The sequence below is a fragment of the Penicillium coprophilum genome (assembly GCF_028826855.1).
Source record: "Penicillium coprophilum strain IBT 35676 chromosome Unknown utg000006l_segment0_segment0, whole genome shotgun sequence".
Lineage (NCBI taxonomy): Eukaryota > Fungi > Ascomycota > Eurotiomycetes > Eurotiales > Aspergillaceae > Penicillium > Penicillium coprophilum.
This window is the reverse complement of record NW_026622725.1, coordinates 1,268,476-1,289,854: the sequence shown is the minus strand read 5'-3', so window position 1 is coordinate 1,289,854 and position 21,379 is coordinate 1,268,476. Positions and strand designations below refer to the sequence as shown.

At 45.6% G+C, this 21,379-nt stretch overlaps 5 protein-coding genes across 5 annotated transcripts; 2 read left to right on the top strand and 3 right to left on the bottom strand.

The window, feature by feature from the left end:
- Positions 1-1,550: 1,550 nt before the first annotated feature.
- N7500_009454 (uncharacterized protein) lies at positions 1,551-3,245 on the bottom strand (the record flags this gene model as incomplete). The annotated part of the gene is made up of 6 exons (XM_056680593.1): positions 1,551-2,018; positions 2,083-2,160; positions 2,269-2,557; positions 2,635-2,745; positions 2,806-3,011; positions 3,105-3,245. The coding sequence occupies 6 exons, from the start codon at positions 3,243-3,245 to the stop codon at positions 1,551-1,553; spliced, it is 1,293 nt and encodes a 430-aa protein (XP_056527975.1).
- Positions 3,246-4,352: 1,107 nt separating this feature from the next.
- N7500_009453 (ABC transporter ATP-binding protein) lies at positions 4,353-8,646 on the bottom strand (the record flags this gene model as incomplete). The annotated part of the gene is made up of 9 exons (XM_056680592.1): positions 4,353-4,379; positions 4,432-5,937; positions 5,985-6,157; positions 6,217-6,790; positions 6,853-7,450; positions 7,506-8,087; positions 8,269-8,384; positions 8,441-8,521; positions 8,581-8,646. The coding sequence occupies 9 exons, from the start codon at positions 8,644-8,646 to the stop codon at positions 4,353-4,355; spliced, it is 3,723 nt and encodes a 1,240-aa protein (XP_056527974.1).
- Positions 8,647-12,860: 4,214 nt separating this feature from the next.
- Positions 12,861-17,385, bottom strand: N7500_009452 (pleiotropic drug resistance family ABC transporter; the record flags this gene model as incomplete). Its single annotated transcript, XM_056680591.1, has 2 exons — positions 12,861-16,663; positions 16,737-17,385. 2 exons carry the CDS (start codon positions 17,383-17,385, stop codon positions 12,861-12,863), a joined length of 4,452 nt encoding a protein of 1,483 aa, XP_056527973.1.
- A 1,006-nt stretch (positions 17,386-18,391) lies between these two features.
- On the top strand, positions 18,392-18,722 carry N7500_009451 (uncharacterized protein; the record flags this gene model as incomplete). The annotated part of the gene is made up of 2 exons (XM_056680590.1): positions 18,392-18,508; positions 18,555-18,722. The coding sequence occupies 2 exons, from the start codon at positions 18,392-18,394 to the stop codon at positions 18,720-18,722; spliced, it is 285 nt and encodes a 94-aa protein (XP_056527972.1).
- A 23-nt stretch (positions 18,723-18,745) lies between these two features.
- N7500_009450 (fungal specific transcription factor domain-containing protein) lies at positions 18,746-20,784 on the top strand (the record flags this gene model as incomplete). The annotated part of the gene is made up of 5 exons (XM_056680589.1): positions 18,746-19,091; positions 19,144-19,622; positions 19,678-19,853; positions 19,905-20,468; positions 20,538-20,784. 5 exons carry the CDS (start codon positions 18,746-18,748, stop codon positions 20,782-20,784), a joined length of 1,812 nt encoding a protein of 603 aa, XP_056527971.1.
- Between the last annotated feature and the right edge of the window lie 595 nt (positions 20,785-21,379).

Below are 21,379 nucleotides of genomic sequence, written 5' to 3'. Positions count from 1 at the left end.
ATTGAAATGCTATGTGTCGTCGTGTAGTGTGGTCACTATTTCTTTTCACTTTATATTGGCTCATTTCGAGGATAAGAAGGTAGTTTCGGTCCCGCCGAAACCCTCAAAACCTTATATTTAGCTCGCTTGGGATGCATGCATTGTTTCCGTTTGTGTTTTGCTATACACATATATGATGGGAGTTTGTAATAATTAGAGTAAGTATAACAGACTGTCTGGACCTCTTGTAGAGGAACGTCTTACTAGATTTGCAGTCGACGCCTTTTTCCTATAATTGGTTGGATAAGATCATGGCACGTTACTGCTGTAGCACAACATGTACTAAGCCGCAATCCCATTGATTCTTCTTATTTTGCAACATAGTGTACCTGTGCCTCCCTACATTTAACGTCGGGCTTATTGCTAACACCAAGATAATTACAATATCCGTCGCCCAGGTAATGATGGATATCAGCTTTCCTACCCCTTCATATTTCATAAACTGCCAGGAAACCCTCCTACTTATTCCCCAGCGGAGCCTTCATCTTTTGAATCTATTCATCTCGCTTAGTTTGCAGAATGATTAACGGAATGCCACTAAGCAAACAGAAAAACAAGCTGCCGTGAACGGCCAACCCATACCAATCGTACCAAATAACGGCTACGCAATAACCGCACTCACACACGATGGACTATTTCGCACAAGATTATTGACCGTAGCATTCATAGTAGAATTCTTTGGTATAAATTCTATTAATGTCGTTATAGTAATATTGGTGAGCATCACCGAGTAGTCTGGAAAGTGGAAAATACCCTGGAGCACTGACCCCTAAGGCTCATCCCGCTCCCTCTATATCACTCTAGATCGCTTAAAGTAAATCTGACCTGATTCAAGTTAGGTCAAAAAAGGACAAAAACATACAACAGTGAGGATTCGCTGGTGGTCACCCACCCAACTACTAACTCACCGGCGTGTGGCTTAAGTACGGCTGAGCGGACGGGAAGCCCTGTTTTCCACACCCTATGGTCGTATGTGCTTGGAACAGCATAATAAAAAAATATGTAATACACTTTATATTTGAATACAAAATAATCACTTTTCAAAAACGTCACACCTGATATAGATCCACCGTATCAAACAGTAGGACATGGGACCATGTTTGGCAGTAGTATAGATAGGGTCATATTATCCTATTGCTTCTTGCTTTGTCTTTCTCCCTAGTCTTACTGCTATCGTCAGATGTCCAGCTTGTGGTAGTAGTAATACCTATATATCATAGACTAGTCACTGCTAGGGACGGGATGGGTGCGGAATGGGAGATAGGAGTAATCACCAGCGATAAAGTAATTCTGTCCCGGTATAGCTTAATAAAATATCAATATAACCAGACAAAAAATAGAAAGAAGCAAATAACATGAGTATAACCAATTTCAAAACAAGAGCAAGACGAAGACAGATGGAAAAAAAATTCTTCAAAACAGGGCCACAACTGCTCATGGCCAATTGCGGGATTCATCGCCTCGGCACTATAATGGGATTTTATAGTGAGACAGCTTTGTAAACAAATGGGTTATACAAATCGTGGTGGACGCGCGTTTCTGTAATCTGGAATAGGCAGATTGAGTATCATCTCGCCGATATCAGTGCCAATGTGCTTCCTTTGAGTGTTATCCGGCATTGACAAAACGAACAACAAATGTTGGATCCACACACCAGAAAGCCGATCTCCTGAGGTTCCTTTGCGTCCTGGAGTTACAGAAGCTTGAATATCAACCCAGTAGGGAACTAGGGGCTGACCATTAAACATGATATTCGCTTGAAGTATCACATTCTGAACCACTATCTGCCCAGCGGCGGTTTGTTTGATTGCTTGCCCAACCGCGGGCAGAGGTGCGCCAGATAAAGTTTCAATCTGGAATCTATCGTCGGAGAATATTCGCATTGTCGAAGAGCCAGTATCCTCGAGAAAATCAAAAGTCATGGTTGTTGCCATTGTGTTTGTTGCTTGGGTTGTTGGGTTTCGAAGTGATATATAAACCTATTGAATTTTCGCAATCATGTCAGCACTTGGGGCCTTAGGTTTGCTTCATGGGAGATATTACCGTATGCATCGCGAGTCCATTATAGCACGAATTCATGGAGAAAAACAGATATAGAGGGCCCGGGCTGCAATCATCGATCTAAAAATTTGAGTCAGCACTGTGCGTATGCCTCTTTGATTTAGTTGTGGATATTGTTGGTGTAGCGCTAGGTTGATGTCCCCGTCTTGATTTTTTTTTCTTACTTACTCCTTCTACCCAAAATCCCTTTGGGCCATGCTTTGCGCTAAGAGCATAAAGTTCCTGCATATTCAACTTTTGGGGTCCGGCAATCAGTTTCCCATTTGACCAATAAGTGACTGAATCCCTATCCCAGGTCAGCTTCCTAGAGCGGTAAGCAGTCATGATAGCTTTGACGTTAGAAAGATCATCCTCATTGTCGTCTCCGTCTCCGAGGCTCCGCTCCAGCTTTTTCAAGGAATCGAGGCGTTGAACAACTTCCCAGCCAAGGCCCTGAGGCTCGGAGCTGATCATATCCCTAAACGAGGGCAAAATAATTGACGTTAGAATATGTAACAAAACAAAGATACAGCATAGAGTGTAGTATTTCCTTACATCTTTTCTTGCTTGATGGCTGTAAACGTTGTCATCCTGTTCTTAAAAAAATCAGGCATGATTCCCTCTTTGATGCGTTCTTTGCATCTCTCAATTTGGCCATCCACATCACTTCACGAAACTGTTAGTGAAGAAGAAGGAATCCAGAGAGGGAGGTGCTCTTGATCTTACGCTTCGTTGAGATCCGGCTCATCTACACTCCATCCGTCGGGCAGCTGGGATTGTTGTGTGATAGGAACCTCACGCGGTCCCCATATTATCCTGCTGGGTCTGACTTGCTCAGGCGGTTCGGTGAATTGAAAACCAGCACCACGCTGGAGGAGTGAATTTGCAAGAGCAACATGAGGCGAATCAGGCTCCTGCTGTTTGCCTTCTCCCTAATGGAGGCCAGCAATATTAGCATTTCAAAATATTTCTAGCTCATTTTATTCAAGTAGCTCTGTTAAAAAAAGAGGAGTGTGCCATAGTACCTTCTTCGTGCCCCCAGATCGAGCTGGCTTGGACGCAGCACTGGACCCAGCAGATCTCGATTTTCGAACACGCTTTTGTTCAACAAGACCATGTAGAAGCCCCTCGCCCTTTTCCTTCTTTTGGAGACGAGTGGTGGGCATTGTGGTCTGATAATTATTTCGATTCACAACCCAGACTGAAGAATGCAAAGATCCTAGAGCACTATAGCATGGTGATAAAAGATTCGAGGGCGAAGCTCGACCATCATATTAATAACTTCTCCATTGCGGTAGCTTTCATTGGGTTTCGGATAAAGGTGGGAAGTCAAAGAGATCTTTTGAGTCGAGCCTGGCAGAGGGGCCAGGGAGCCCAAAAAAGCATCGAGGACAAAGGACGACAGACAAAGAACGAGCTCTGGAGTGCTAACCAAGAATTCTGATTTCCTCTTTTCCTGCATTCACCTTGTTTTGGTCCCCAGGCTCTTGGCCTGGCTTGTGCGCTGCGCTCTATGTTTAAAGATGTTTTTGGCTCCGCTTTGTAAAATGTAAAAGAATGAAAGGCTAGCGATGAGTGAGATCTGCAAACCCCCAAAAAAAGACAAAAGAAACATACAACAGTGAGGATTCGCTGGTGGTCACCCACCCAACTACTAACTCACCGGCGTGTGGCTTAAGTACGGCTGAGCGGACGGGAAGCCCTGTTTTCCACACCCTATGGTCGTATGTGCTTGATTTAGCATGATAAAGAAATATAACTATACATTTCTAACAATAGCAGGGAACTAGATGAAACGCGAACACTGAGCAATAATAATACTTCTGTTTAGTATACATTCATGGTCTTCATTACTTTATTATCACATCTCTGAAGTCATTTTGTCCTTATTGAAAATACTACTTATACTAGACCGCAAGTCACCTGAAACGCTTCCAATTCAATTCTCTTGGTGTCTGCACATGGCGACAAAGATATATCTTGGTGGTCCTGTGTTACTGACCGGGATGGAAATGACCTTTGTGCCCTAGCTGATCCCCCCTCCAGTCTCTCTTTCCCACGCTCCCACTCACTAACTCAATTCAAGCCATTATCAATTCCCTACCTTATCTCACCCTACAGATCTCGATATAAACTAGACTGTCCAGTTACAGTCCGCATATAAAATTTACATTGGAGGCAGATTGTGTGTATTCTGCGCTAGTCTTATAGATACAGAGAAGTATAGGATAGGAGAAATGAATAAAAAGAGTATTGCTTGGAATATTCACCTCTCACTGGTCGAGAGCTTGTGCTTGACACTTTAGTCACGTTAGTGATGGGCAGTAGACGCGGCTCAAGGGGGAAACATACCATCACCCAATAAGCCCCCTTTCTGCGTAACAATTCGAGATGTGTTCCGGACTCAAGAATTCTCGATCCCTGGCCCGGCGCACCTTCCCCAAAGACGAAGATCGCATCGGCTTTCTGAATAGTTGCTAGTCTGTGCGCAACCGCAACAATAGTCATCTCTCGCTTGCTGGCTAATCGCTCCATGGCACTTTGTACAAGACTTTCCGAATGAGAGTCCAAACTGGATGTAGCCTCATCAAGAAGGAGAAGTCGCGGCTTTCGTATCAGTGCTCGTGCAATACAGATACGCTGTTTTTGCCCACCACTCATCGAGGTCTGGGCATTGACGCCAAGTTCTGTCAGGAAGCCATCTGGCAAAGATACTATGAAGTCATATATCTCGGCATCCTTGCATGCTTGAATCATTTGGTCCTCGGTGGTCGAATCTTCGGGGGCTTCCAGACCGAGAAGGAGATTTTCACGGATGGTGCCTTCGAAGAGTTTTGGCTCTTGGGAAACAAGCGACAAGGCGCTTCTGTAAGATGAAATCTCAATGGAACGGATGTCTCGGCCACCAAATGATATGCTCCCCTGACTGCAGTCATAAAACCGCTCAAGTAACGAGACAAGCGTGGATTTTCCACAGCCTGAAGGTCCGACAAATGCTACAAATTGACCACTGTCAATGGAGAGATCCAGATTGACAAAAGTTGGTACCTCGCGAGAGGGATATTTGAAAGAGACATTTTTCACTTCGATGGAGGAACTGGGTGTGTCATCCAAAGAAGAGAGCGGCCCCATCGGAACATGCCGAATCTGTTCCGGGGTAGGTAGCCGTGCAGCTAATATGCGACTTGCAGAAGCTTTAGCCTGGGCAATGTTCGGACCAAAACTGAAGAACTGCCCAGCAGACTGGCCGCCTTGAATGATAGCAATATAGACGACAAAAAACACAACTGGGTCATACTCGTGGGACGCGAGAAGCTGGCCGCCGTACCAGAAGGCGAGCGCCATAGCACATAGCTCAATACTGTCCGAAAACGCAAATATCAATGTTGCGTACCACGCCTTTCGGGTGGCCTTTTGACGTTGATCTTTCAGCAGCTTTGAATATCTTTCCAAGATCGTATCCTCCATGGTCAGGGCAGTGACTGTTCTGAATGCCCGAACCGCCTCCGTTGCGAACTTGGAGCTATCGGCATAAACTTCGGCATTAAGGGACTCGAATTTGATCTCATATCGAATACGCATGAAGGCAGAAAGAAATATGAATGGCATGGCGGCAAAAAAGGTGACAGCCGCCAGCTTCCATCCAAAGGCGAAGGAGATTGAAACACACCCCAGGATGTTGAAAATCGAGATGAGAGGGAAGACACCAGTTGGACCAAACATCTCCTGCAACTGTTTTGTGTCAGTGGAGAGTCTGGAAACCAGACTACCCGAGGAATTCTCCTTGCGGTCATAGTAAGACACCGGTTTGGACAAGAGGCTGTGGAAATAATCCATTCGAGAAGTGGACACGACGAACTGAACATTTAGCCTTGTCTAGAGTCTGTGAATATATGCAGACTTACCATCGAGATTGAATTTGAAGAAAGTCCTAGAATGAAATAGAAGGTCGCCATGGCAAGAGCGAGGACGAAAAACATCAATGCCCAGAAATTCGCAGCGTCCACAAGTTTTTGACCGGTGAACTGAAAAACCTGAACCAGTTTGGCGAAAAGCCAACTTTGTAGGGAAAAACCGGCTAGTGAATCCTGTAAGCTTGTATCCAGAAGATACTGGGGGAGTATGGTGCGCTCTCACAACCTGCCCCTATAGCCCCGATCAGCGTCAGTGCATATAGGACCCAATGGCTACGATTTTCAGAGAAGAGCACCCCAAAGCTGTGGAGAAAGCCAAATTCTTTCATAGATTCGGGGCCATCCTGGAAACCTTGATCCATTCCTTCTTTGTTCGAGTAATCTTCAGGCCTGACTTCCTCTTTCTGCGAAGAAATGGAGACCGGCACGTCGGCCCCCACCATATCTGTCAATGGCTCCAGCTGCTGGGCATGAACCAAACTATGGTATGCCCCTTCTTTGAGTATCAGCTCTTCGTGGGAACCTTCTTCGATATCTTTGCCGTCTTTCATGACGATGATCTTGTCCGCGCGGCGGACGGTGGACAAGCGATGAGCGATCATAATTGTAGTGCGATCTTTGGACACACGATCGAGAGCTGCCTGCACAATCTTTTCTCCTTGGACATCGATCGAGCTAGTCGCTTCATCAAGAATGAGAATTTGAGGTTGGTTGACGATGCTTCGCGCGATGGCAATTCTTTGGCGCTGTCCGCCACTCAACGTGATTCCACCTTCCCCGACAGTAGTCGAATAACCCTAAATCAAATAATCAATAAAATGGAACTAACACGACTGCAGTGGACAAGGCGCAACAATACCATGGGAAGGCGGTCGATAAATTCATCTGCAAAGGCTTGCTTGCAAGCTTCCGTGATGAGCTCCATTTTCACGGAGTCGGTTTCATTCTCCCACTGCGATCCGATCAGACCGAAAGCAACGTTATTGTATATTGAATCATTGAACAAGAACGGCTCTTGCTGAACAAGTCCAATCTGAGATCGCCACCATTTCACATCCAGGTCATTGATGTTATGAGGTCCTACACGGATTTGGCCCGGCGTAGACTCTTCTTCTTCTTCGGATTGAATCTGATACCATCGCTCAATCAATGCGACAATAGTGCTTTTCCCCGAACCGGAAGATCCAACCAAAGCCGTGGTTTTGTTCCGCTCGAATCGTGCGTTGAATCCCTTGAGCACTGTCATTTCCTTTCGTGTGGGATAGGAAAATACCACGTTTTCAAACACGATATCAGCATGGGATAGCTCGGGATCTTGAATCCCAACTTCCTTATCCTGCTTTGAATCGATAACGCCGAAAAAGGCACCTGATGCGCCTATAGCCTTCGTGATAGCCATCAATGGGCCCGCAATACCTCCCAAGATAGTGACGACGAGAAGCACCGAGAAAAATACCCTGACCGAATGTCAGAACACGATATCACAGGTATGCAAAAGATGGATGATCATACGTAATCACGGTGTTAATATTAGCAATGTGGCCTTCACGATACAGCTTCAACCCAAACCAGAAGGCTAGAGAGAAGCTGACATACATGGCAAAGAAGAGCATTCCAAGGTGGATCCCACTGACCAAGGACATACCTAAGCCACGTTTTCGTGATTCCTCGACCCACCGTGTATACTTTTTGAAAAGTGATTGCTCAGCACCCAGGGCGAACACTGTCCGAACAGAGCCAAATACTTCTGCGGCGAGGGCTGCATGCTTCTCATCCGCTTGATCCACACTTTGCTGCGTCTTTACTAAAAACGGCACTGTCAGGCTAAAGCCAAGGATCACAAATAAAATGGCTGCGCTAACAACAAGCGTCAGTGCCCACGAATAACGAAATGCGATTGCATAAGACGAAATCAGCAAGGCGAGCGACTGAAACAAAATGGCGAGTCGATCGGAAACACTTTGCTGGATCGTATTTGATAGCGCCGTTATCGCATGTGTGACTGTTCCGACTGACATCTCGTCCAGCTTGCTCACAGGAAGTGAAAAGAGGGCCTGGGTGTACTCCAGTCGTAAGGCCCCCGAGGCGCGAAGGCTAATCAATCGAAAACAAATCTACCTCGTGTTAGTAACAACGAGACTAAGTAGGCAGAAAATCTAAGTCACCATAGACGTATATGTCAGACAGAACTTTCCGATAAATAGATACACAATATACAAGCTAAAAGGAGACTGTAAATTCTTCACTGTCATGGGTAATAGAGTCTGATACTTACCTGTCTTTGTTGACAGCGGACTTGAATGATTGCTCTGTAATACCCGACCCCGGCACAAAGTACTCGTTGAATGTTCCCACCAGCTGGCCAAATACAATGTTCATCAACGGAAGGGCCTGTGTTTTTCATTAGTTGATTTCGAGCACACTTCGAAAATTCGCTTTGAACATACAACTCCCGAACCCATGGCACAAATCAGTCCTAGTATCATGATATAGATACCCCCATGAGTGGTACCATACGATAGAATCCTCTAGAGAAAGTGTGAGTCTCTCGAGGCAAATTCAGATCTATTCAGATATCAAAGCGTACCGCATAGCTTCCGAGGGTTGCTGGTTTGGCTTCCTCATCCTTTGCCTTCACTGAAGGAGTGGCCATATTGGGACTGGTGATGGAATTACTTCTCTCGCAATGTCGGTATGTGCGTTTCCACGCAATATGGGGCGCTGACAGGGAATCACGTTCTGAGAATAAATTCTCTATCGAAAAATGCAAACTTCTGCAACGTTATAAATTCATGTGTAACTCAGGAATCAAATCTCTTTCAAACGGAGTAAGCCAAAGCCTTGGCAGCTAGGCACCGACTCGTATACTACACGTGACACCTTAAATGAGGCTTCCCCTGAATGAGGCTCACCCTTAGGCAAAAGCACGTACGGAGTACATATTCGCCCTACGGAGTATTTTCTCCCAGGTCCATTTAATTTCCCTCGCATAGCAAGATAGAAGTGGCTTAGAGTGGGTCTGGATGTGAGCCTAGACATGTAAGTACTGTTCTTGAGAATTATCTACGGAAACCTGGCTCGAAAATAGATTGTCTTGCTCATTATCAGAGTCAAGAAATTATGGAGCCCTTCAAAATATGGGTTCGCTCATTTGGTCGTGATTGGTCCACCTTCAATTTGGTGCACAGTCAGCTGGGTATCATTTCCGTAGAACACGAATCTCAGCTCGAGCTTAGAGTCACAGCTAACTAGGAGATCATAGATCAACGTGGCATTGGGCTCCTGTTAAGAAACCTGATTTACAGCATCTAGTTGCTCTCAAAGATTTCCCAGTGGCTGTTAGCAAGGATTTCTATCAGGATTCAGATATGACCTTCTCCTAAATCAGACGAGCGATATCTGAGTTTGTATATAGAAGAATCTGGAAAGGTGTGAGTATGATGGGCTATAACTCAAATAAGGTGCGACTGCCCCAAGCAGAAATACTATATAAATTGAGCTTTTATGAGATAGTGGTGAGTCAAGCGTATCTTTGAACTTATTGGCAAATACCTCATTGTTTCTCGGTCCAAGACCTCAATACAGATATGGTCAGTCTATAAACCACCACTGCTCACTTCAGATACTACAAAGCTCCAAGGGATTTCTCGTGGGGTCACAGAACAGATGTGGGACGGGACCTAGTGATATGAGCTGACCTACGCCTGCCATCCTTGCCTATCTCGTTCTTGTTATTTTGCAGTGACCCCTTTCTATTATTATCCTTTTTAAAATCAATTCATTTCCGTTCTGTGTCTCCTGCGATAGCAACTGTTCCTCGCATTCAGGTTAGCCCCAGCCTCGAATAACTTCTTCATAGCGGCTTTATGTGGACTGCGTTGGCTCGGTCGGCGGTGTCTCTTTACTATCCTCTCTCTGTCTGATTATGTCTTGCCAATCTCGAGAAGATGTTTAACAACGTCTTTACATCCGCTGTCGCCTGTAATAGGTGTATTTGTAGGTTATTTATAGTGCAATAAAACTGATATATCATATCATCAATTGGGCGCGTAACTCAGTTGGTAGAGTGTTCGCTTTGCATGCGAAAAGTCCAGCGTTCGAATCGCTGCCCGTCCATTTCATTTTTTTGTGGCCTAAAACCCCACCAAGAGAAAGCATAAGCACCAAACCACTCAAGGGGAACTAGGAACCATAGAACTTATCTTGAGAAGGCTTTCACTCCACGCCTACAGATAGGAGCTGTATATAGAGTCGAGTCACGCTACTGCTTCTTCCACAAACATATCTGATGGGTTTGCGTTGTTCGCCTTTGCTTCCATGATGTAGGATGACATCTTGGCTATTTCTGGAGTCACAATATTCTACTCTAATATCCAAAATTGACATGTATCAAATTGATTTATTATCATATGTGATCAGTGTATCTTTACCTTTACGCAAACTCACACTCAAGATTGATTCATTGATCCCATCGAAAGATATCACTACGTCTTAGCTGTGCAGAGATCAATCAAATTGGTAGGCGTGATTTCCATGAAAAGTATAACACTGTTGCGTCCCATTTCTAATCATCGAATAGAGTCTACACCTAGCAAAATACCCACAACTACCTTGCCAACGTGATCTCAACGTAAGGATATTCCGTTTTCGAACTCCGCTGATTTTCGTGGACAAATCGTGGACTGCTGATATATTGTGCGGTTCTTCACAATTGGCTTTCAGGATTCAAGCAGATAATGTCTTATCGTCGACATTACCCACATCTAAATCTGGTGAGGCTGGAAAGATCCAAAAGCTGTTCACAAATTATCTTGCAAGATGATGTGTTAGAGATATCCAGACAGCGGCAGGGAATCATCAACTGGGCCTATGTCGAATGATATTGAATAATGACGCCAATCCAGGCCAAAGGAACAACCGAGGAACGTGCGTTTTCTAGAATCTAACAATGTCCTAATCCAAGAATGCTAGCTAATGCACCACAGTACCCCTCTCGGTCTAGCGAATAACAGTACAAACGGTTGAATCACTTATCCAGAGAAAGTTTCCCTCATCATTAAACTCTGCCGATTGTTTGCTCGGGATTTCGGAGACGATCTTCTCGAAGACCTTGAACTTACAACTGGAGCGAGGTCTGGCTTTCGAAGTTCCCTTCAGGCTCTCTATTTGATACAAGAGTATTCACTCAGATCTAAGACAGATTTAGCTCTTAATCTGCGGTTTAAACAAGCAACGGACCTTGATACCTGTTGGGTGCACGGTGTATCTCCGACTACGCTCCGAATTGCGATGGGTGAGAGGGAATATTATCAACCCTATATATCTTCTGAAAAATAAGGACGGAGAGACTATACCTTATGAAACTGTAAGTGGTATCGCTGTTGATTTTTCTGTCTAAATAAATCAGCGATATTCAGCAATGTCGTCAGCTTCTTGCCGATACTATTCCAGCTTCGGTCAATTTCTGTCACTTAAATTTAAGCTACGGCAGACCTTTCATGCCTTTAGTAAAGTAGTTTCGCTCAGGACTGGGCTGAAAGGAAGCGAGTTCGATAGAATCTATTCCAGTGTTCGGTCATGGGAATCAGAGCTCAAATTGGTAGGCGTTGACTTCACACAGACGGGGCTAAGTAAAAAGTCTTAGAACCATCTGGTGTTGTGGATTTGGATCAGTGGATATATGTTGGCCTTGAAAGGTTCGGCCAGCATATGATCCTTACCAGTGTTAGTTTTTCGGATGTCATTCATTTCCTATCTCTCGAATATGGCTCCGATCCAGGGGATGAACTGGTGGGCGAGTTTGGGAAAATGGCAGGGGAAAGAGAGAAAACCATGCTTAGCACATAATAGATCAGTCTTGCGTAGACTGTTTCCACTTGGCCGCAGTTAACGGCATCGAACATGATTTATCTGGGCACTTCATGTCTGACCTTGGCCACATGGCAGTCGTTGTAAGGCCCTAGGCAGATTGTATGGAAAGCAGAAGTAAAGAACAAAAATTAAAAAAAAAAACAAAAACATACAACAGTGAGGATTCGCTGGTGGTCACCCACCCAACTACTAACTCACCGGCGTGTGGCTTAAGTACGGCTGAGCGGACGGGAAGCCCTGTTTTCCACACCCTATGGTCGTATGTACCCAATTAGATACACATATAATTTATAATGAGCGCAATGTGGACTGGTTCTCCCATTATATTGGAAAGAAAGCAATATATGCTTATTAGAACATAAAGCGTGAACTCATAATCTCCGAACGGATCATGCACCATAAGCCTTACTTCCTATGAGTTTCTCTTTCTTACTATTTGACTTTTTCATTAGTGTCAATGTACGAAGAGACTCGAAATCCCCAGATAGTACGTATATGGAAAGAAAAATGTCTATGTTCATATGTATATTGTGAAATGGATGTGTTGAGGTAATGAGCGTGACAGGGAAGAAGAAGACTGAATATCTGCTGTTCAGTATATGGAAGAGTAGAGTATGCATCCCCTATAATCTACTAAACAAACATCAGACAATCGCTCAATTTCTAGTAAGTATTCAAGCATCAATGCAATGTTTCAACAGGACGGAAAAGAAAGGGGGGGTCGGCCCGAGAGAGCAGCAGACTGGTTACATGGATCTAATGGTTCTATTAAACATGTTGGTTTGGTTCGAGGCCACTAACAATCAAATGATAGCGGTGAAAAGAATCAAAAGAAAAGAAGGAAAGAAGGAAAGAAAAGAAAGGGCGGATCAATGCAATCTTGTACAAGGGAAGAACAAATGGGACAAAAGCATCAGGGGAACCAAGAAGCCCTGCTATCCAAGCTGCAGAACGAAGATACTTATGTTTGGGGACCATGGTATGTTAATAGCCTGCCTAGGTACGCTTTGATACCTTCTTCCCCTTTGGAACGCGAGCAAGCCAGTAGATGAACAACGCGCCAAAGATATTGAACGCGATATACACCCACATCAGGCCAAAGTTCCGCCAAGCATCAGCAAAATCGCTGGAGATTTGCGCAAGGTATGTATTCGTTTTGCTGACAGTGCAGAAAGAGCAGTCAGATGTAGCCTGAGGGTCTTTCAGGTATCCGGTCCCAGTCATTTTGATGAAGGGACCCATGTAGTCTTGGCAAGTTTGGTTGTCTGGAGGGTCGAACTTTAGGAACTCGACTGCCTCACAGAATGCATCAGCACCCGAAACACCTGTCGAAAGCATCGCTGAAACCAAGTAGGTAAATGGCGAAACACGGTACATGAAGATCCAAAATCCAGGTAGGGCCTCCTTGGTGGCGAGAACACCACAGAAGATCAAGCACAGGGAGAATAACAGTGTCGCAATATTTCCACCAGTCTCGGCCAGTTCAATTCCTGCGATCACCATGTGCGCAAAGGTCGAGGTGAATAACAAGAATGTCCAGATCAGTAGGAACATAAGGGCTCCTCGTTCGCTCACTGCATTATCCGGCTCTGCATTCCTATTCAAGCCAATTGGATAATACCAGCACACAAATATCAAGACCGACATAAGTGTGTTCCATGGCAATTCCACCAGGATATTCGAGATCATGAACGCCTTCCAGCTGTACGCCTTGGACGGACGCTCTCGCACCTCGTAAAGAGAACGTTGCGTAACAAAGTTTGGCATGATCTGCTGCACCAAATTGCCAAAAATTGTCATCAACATAAACACACTAAACATCTGGTTCTGGAGGCCTTGGATGGAATTCTTGGCCCGGAAAAAGGAGAATCCAATATATAGCGATGTGATAATGCAAAGGGCAGCTTTTGACCAGATGTAAGTGGGCGTTCGGAAGTATTGTGCAAACACACGTAGAAGACATTCCCACAACTGGATGTAGAAAGGTGCAGCAAATTCCCGGAATGCGTCAGGCGAAGAATCACCGTTTGAGCTGGAAGACAAGGTAGATTTCAGCTCCGAGAGGTGTTCTTTCACCTTTTCATACTCCGGACTCTCCCGCCAGACCTTTGGCCATTCAATTTGGCTGTGCGTACCCGGTGCTGCACCAATAACATCCAACATCCATTCTGCGGGATTTTCTCCAGGGGTCAGATGGTGAGCACCATTCCGTTCGAAATAGTTCGACAAAGTGGACGAGTTTTCGCCAATCTCACCAAAATAAATCGTTCTACCCCCTTTAGCTAAGAAAAGAAGGCGGTCGAATCGCTGGAACAACATCGCCGAAGGTTGGTGGATTGTGCAGAGAATTGCTTGTCCGTGCTTTGTGAGCGTGTCGATGAGGTCAAGAATGGACCAAGAAGTTTGACTATCCAAACCACTCGTAGGTTCATCAAGGAATAGTAAGAGCTGGGGTTTTGCGGCAAGCTCCACACCTATCGTCAATCTTTTCCGCTGTTCAACGTTCAATCCCTCACCTGGGACACCAACGATAGCATCGGCGTACGCCTCCATACCAAGAAGCTTGATGACCTCGTCGGCATAGTCTATCTTTTCCTGTCGACTAACTGTGGCAGGTTGACGTAGCAAGGCGCTAAACACCAAGGCTTCCCGAACTGTCGACGTAGACAAGTGCAAGTCCTGCTGTTGAACATATCCAGTTTTTCGTTGGAAGGATTGATCAGTAGGATGTCCGTCGACGAGCATTTCACCAGTGACAACACCCATTGTGACTCGGGTTGCGAGCACGTCAAGCAAAGTCGTTTTTCCAGCCCCAGAGACACCCATCAATGCGGTACAGGTCCCAGGCTTGACCCAGCCGTCAACATTGTCCAAAATTCTTCTCGGTTCTCCTTTAATCTTGATATCGTAACACACATCCTGCCAGTGGAAGATCGCGGTTTGCCGCTGAATTGCGGTCGCTTGGGGAGGGGACTCATCTGTCTTGGCGACTGCAGAAGGTTGCGAGGATACCTCTAAATCACTCTCCCCAGCAAGTTTTGGCTGATGACCTCGGCGGAACAGAAGCACTTCGCCTTTGGACTTTTTTTCGGAGATATACTCGGTGGCGAGAAGATAAGTGAACATGAAGAATATCAGGAAGGCAAAGAGAATTCCAAGGTTCCTCCACAGATTTTTCTTCAGATACCCGAAGCTCTGGCTGAGATACAAAGATCCAGACACACTTGTGGAGCCTGACTGGGCACCGACGGTTGAGCAGATGCGATGATCCATGGAGACACTCTCGTATTGACCACCAGAGGGAACAACAGCAGCACATTCAAAGTATCGATCATGGAATTCATTGACCATAAAACTTTCAAACGCGTAGGCAACTGGATTGATGTAATTCATCCAGCGAGACCACCCAAGCATATTTCGGGTGGGAATGACGAAGCCAGTGTAGATGACCATACCCAAAATCAAAATGGCGGCTGGGACCAATGCCTGGGAGAGAGATCGAGAAGTTCCCGCAATGGTTCTGAATATCATTGACATTGTGAACGTAGTCATGATCGAGAACAGCCAAAAGGTAAAGAACGCTCCACCTTCGCGACGCAAGTCGGTCATAAAGTACAATGGTATGTTGAAGGTAAATGAGTTGATCAGTTTATATGGCGTATCGCAGAGCATCGATGCAAGTGCCTCTGCAAAAGGGTGATAGAAGGCGTATCTGGCTTGTTTCTCAACAATCGGGCGTTGGGCGTATAGGGTCAGGATTTCCAATGCACTGGAGAAGGCGTTGAGGAGGACGGCAAAGAACAAAAGAGCTCCCCGAGCATAGAAGCTAGAAGTATCCTTAGGAAGGTTCACAAAGACCGATCCAATAATCAAAGCCATTATAAAGTTGCCAACCAAAGCTGTCGCTGTCAAGCTATAGTCTCCTCGAAGGCGCTGGAAGCCGCGGGTCACACAGAGGGAAATCTGGTTCCAAATCGAAATGGTATAAGGTGAATTAACCCTCTGGCGCTTGTCCTGGATAGCCCGTCGAGCATCGACAAATGCATCATAGGAGCTACCTTTTATGGGGTAACTTGCCTCATACTCCTTGATTTCAAGGAGTAGCTTAGCACGTGTTTCGCTTCCCTTCCATGCTGCCGCAAATTCATCAGGAGTGCGAGGAACGCGGCCTTCAAATCCACTCCGAACCACACGTTCCGCAGCACTGGTGATCGACGTCAAGAAGTCTGCCGTGGTTTGACGCTCTGGGCACTCATAGCCCATGTCTTCAAAGTATTTCCTAGCCTCGGTGGTCCGCCCAAAGTAGATTTGCCTTCCTTCATAAAGTAATGTTACCTTATCGAAGACATCGTAGGCGTTCTGCGAAGCCTGGTAGATAGCAACGCAAGCTGTGGTTCCCGAGTATTTACTCATAAGAGCGAGATTTCGGCAGAACTCGAGCGCATTGGCACTATCAAGGCCTCTTGTGCTATTGTCCCAGCACTGCAAGGGGCTCTGACTGAGAGTTGCCTCTGCAATACTAACGCGTTTCCTCTCGCCTCCACTAACACCACGGATGAAGTCATTTCCAACCCGGGTGTTTATTGTATGAGAAAGACCAAGCATTGCCATGACCACGTCTCTCATATGTTCGGCATATTGCTTGTTTCCCACCCCTTCAAGACGGTTTCGGGGGGCTCTGGCTAAAGCCGCAAACATGAGGGTGTCGCCAACGGAGAGCTGGGGGAAGTGGACGTCAGTCTCTGCTGCGTAGATCGCTTCGCCTTTGAAGGAATTTTGCATTTCGCTTGCAGGGATACCTAAAATGTTTGATATGCGTTAAAAGCTGTTCAATAATTGAAGTTACATGGCATGATATAGCAAGACGCTTACCCTGATAGTTGAGCATCGACTCCTCCGACATCTCAATGCCATTCATTTCACCGGCAATGGTTTTGAGTAGAGTTGAACACCCACTACCTGGCTTTCCCAGAACCACCAGTGTTTCTCCGCTCCTTACAAGACCATCGAAGTCACGCAGGATCTGAATCTTTTGAAGTTTCAGGCCAGCCAGTCGGCGGACCATGGTCCCAAGCTCCAGCACCGAGTTTAGGACGTCTTTCTGATAGTCGGTGGGGGATCCAAATCCATGGACACTCAAATTCTGGAATGCAATACCAGCGTTCCGGTCTGGGTATTTGTCGGGGTTGCGAGACCGGATGGCCAGCAACATCTTCATCCAGTCCCGTACCTTAAAGTTGGGGCTGTTAGGATTGAGTGTCGATTCAGAATCTCCATTGGTGAACGGATTGTCTAATACACCGTTCACAGAGAATCGAGTCGATTGCCGGGTGAGCTGTCGCGCTAGTCGACCAACCAGTGCCTCTCTGTTTTCTTCCTCATGCATAGTATCTTCATCCTCGTCCTTTTCTGGGTCGTGGATCATGTTGAGATCTTGCTCGCCCGAGGATAGCACTGTATTGTGACTGACCACAGACTGAGATCGAGAGGGATTCGGGTTGAGTGTCCCCAAGAGCGACATCTTGATTCCGATGTCAGCTCTCTAAGGACTGGAATAAGGAGCAGGATTGCCGTATCGCTGGGTGCTCTTGTTAGAGCGAACAAGATAGCACGACACTAAAAAGAATCACGAAGATACAATTCAATGTAATAACCTAATAAAAAAATAGATTGATGGGGAGTCGAGAAAGAATATGGTCGACAACAGTAAACCACAAACAATCTGGGAGCTCGGCATATATAAGTTTATCTCTAAATCCACAGATAAAATGTCCGTAGACAAACAAAAATTCATTAGCATCCCGGCATATCCGGTCAAGGGATAATCATCTTCTGTGAATAGCTGCAACAGAAGAACCTCCGAAGTGCCGAGATAGGTCGGAGCCTGGAGGATGATGTAAGTTCGGCCAGAAATGTGTGCCTGGCTATCAAAGTACTTCCGGATCCCGAAGCGGAGCTCATTTTGCCCCAGTTTCATGTGGGCCAGACCCCTACTTACATATGTATATCGAGGTCAATGGAGAGACCAGAAGTCAAAACTTGAAAGGGGCAGTGACTCTCCGGTTAGGGCCTGGAGGTCTTGGCATATCTCAATACGTGGTATTTACCAATTAAAGAACATCCGGCATCCGATAGACACTGTAGATGATGCCAAGCTATACCAAATAAGGCTAGAAAATAACGACCCGTTATACGCTAACCGTATGTAAAATCACATTCCCATATCTGGCAATACCTAAAGACTTGATAGATCGGATCGGAGCTAAGTGATTCCGAATTAAGGGTCAGAGCTTAACTTATATGGGGAAATCTCCCACAAGTCGCTATCTGATACAGTTGTTCCACTGTTCGCTTTTTTACTCCTGGTGCTTCAAATAGCCCCCTTTTCGGACATATGAGTGAAATTCTTGATGTTGGTTTTGTTTTGCTTTATTCTTTTAATACACCCGGGTTCCAACGCGCTTAGGGCTCCAGTCTCGGAATCCTATACCTACCTTTGTAATTTTTACGATTCATGAATATTCAAAATGAATGGGGTGCTTAACAGCCTAGCCCGTGGCGAATCTTCGTTGCGCCAACATTCATCTCGACTATCGAGGACAGAAAATGGACACCCAAGACAGCGACGGCGGGAGAGAAAGGTTGTGCTCCACAGAGACAAATGAAGTCATGTACTAATGATATCCATAGGCATGCGATACCTGTCGGCACAGAAAGATAAAATGCGAAGTTACCAACAGATCCAAATGCTCGTACTGCAGCAAAGCCAAGGTTCACTGTTCTCTGACCGATTATAGGCGGCAAAAGCATTTGAAGAAGTACAACACCATAGCCGATATCATAATCTGTCAGTATTGAATAACAATTTCAACAGTAAAAATATGATCGATCAACTGGAGGCAAATATCCAGCGTATGGAAGCTCATTTTCAGAAGATAGGGTTCGACCTGGGTCAAGATGTGAACGGACCATCCTTTGTCGAGGGGTTTGAGCAGTCGGATGAATCCTCGTCATCAACTCCAGCCGGAAACAGAGATATAAGAACAGACATGAGTATTTGGGATTCAGGACCGATACACCTGGACCATGAAAAAGACCGCTCTGTCCCTACGCAGAATGCATATCATACGCTAGCCAGCCCAATCTCGGACGTGGTCAACACAAGAATACCGGACGATCTGCCTTGCTTCTCTGTTCCAAGGTGTTTTACAGAAACACCAGGCCCTGGTGAGAACCATAGTCGATCTTGTGGTTAATTCAAGCTAACTAATACGCATAGGCTTCTCGGTCTTTTCCCCCGAGGGAAAGAAATGGATGACTCGTAGAACGGAAAGTGGATGTGTTGATTATTTGGAATCCTTCTTTTCACCGGGTGTCCACCAAAAAACGGATCAAGGCCTGCTTAAGGACTTGTTTCCCGACAAACACTTTTGCCCATTGCCCCCAAAAGATGAGATCGCATCGCTGGTGAATGACTATTTACAGCAGTTCAACCCCTTATGTCCTATCTTTCAACCGTCATCGCTATTGGCACTTTGTGATGACGACAATTTACACGGCATATTCGATTCCCCCAGTCGTTGGGCGAGTCTCAATGTCGTTTTGGCGATAAGTTTTATGCTGCGCGTAAAGAATAACTCCCTTGTGCAGGCAGAGCATCAGAAAAGCTGGCTGTTTATGAAGAACGCCTTAGGTGTTTTGAATGAGCTTTGCTTTGGATTACCAGATCTATGGACCGTGCAAGCACTCTTAGGGATGGTAAGAGAAACAACTTCCTTGAGAGAAGATGTAACTAAAAGTCCTTTTCCTATAGATTATCTTTCTGTTGGGAACATTGAGCAGTCAGCCTTGCGGGTATTTGATTTCCTCCGTGGTGCAAATATGTCATCAAATTCGACTCGAACGAAATGCGGATGGGTCTGGATTGTTTCCTGAAGAACTAGAACACCGCAGGCGGATTTTCTGGATTATATACTGCCTTGACAAAGAGTACGAAACTCCGTGGCATTGACATCTCAATCTGATGCTGACCTGTTCTAGGATATCTCTTCGGGATGGTATTCCACTAGCGCAACGGGACGATGATATGGACGTCTTATTACCAATGGAAGTTCCACTGGACGACATAGGAATCATGCCAACAACAAACCAACAAGGAACTTTCAACGCATTTAGATCAGGATGTGAACTCGCCTTAATCAAGAGCCAGGTACACAAACACCTCTACTCATTGGCAGCAGCAGATCGCCCGCTTGCTGAGGTGGCCGCCGCGGTCGGGATGCTGAACCAAAAGCTCCAAGAGTGGAAGGATAGTATCCCCACCGAGTTCCGACCCGAACTAAGAAGACGTTCCGCTTTTCCGCAGTCCCCAACAGCCGGAGTCCTTCTATTGCTGCATTTCTCATACTTCAACTGTCTCATTGCTATCCATCGGGTTACCGCGGCCTGGGGGTCAAGGCTAGGCGTGGATCTAGTTAAAGACAACAGTTTCCACATTGCACCCAATCCAGCGGTATTCATGTCGGAATCTCTGTGCACAAAATCTGCAATAGCTTCAATTGACTTGATCAAATATTTGCCCAAATCTGATATCATCCTCATCGGGTATGTGATTACGCAGACCAAAACGTGTCTGTCCTCTTTTTTCTTTGATCTGTGGCTAATCTACACAAGGATCATGATCTACTACCCGGTTCTCGCATCCAAAACACTGTCCTCGGCCATCGTCCGAAATTCACAAGGCATCTCGCGCATGTATCACACTAGGCTTATCATGCAAGTGGAATCATTTGTGTCAACTTTGGTCCTCGGTACACCTAATAGAGGGATAGAAGGACTTCTAAAGGAGTTGCAAGCCAGTAGAGAACTGGAGAGGGAAAGCGAGGCCTTCGCTTCAGTCAAACAGAAAGACAAAATCTAACGAACCAGGGTCCAATAAATAGGTACCATGAACTGCACCAAGTACATATCGATGTCTACTCCGTACGGGTACCGCAGTTAAGCGAACTACATAAGCTTATAGAGGTTAAGCACAACGATAGACTATCTTTGTCTCTTAATAATGCAGTAGAAGATACCCAAAGCTCAGGCAGAGCTGCCACACTGTTTAAGCATGCGATTTTTTGAAGAAAAAAAAGACAAAAAAACATACAACAGTGAGGATTCGCTGGTGGTCACCCACCCAACTACTAACTCACCGGCGTGTGGCTTAAGTACGGCTGAGCGGACGGGAAGCCCTGTTTTCCACACCCTATGGTCGTATGTGCTTGTTTCAGCTTGAGGACAAACTATAATAGCAAAATAATGATTACACTCATATCTTTTCTCCTGACCACTCCCGAATTAGCTTCCAGCAAGAAAATGGAGAAATTCTCCGGTCGGGAACAGGTTTGGAGTCGTTTGAAGAATCCGGGACATGTATCAAATATTGGGTTCCAGATCTGACATGAGGCTTCATGGACTGCTTTGTTGGGTGCTAAAGCTCAAATTACGACTCCTGTGCCCGAGCAATACAG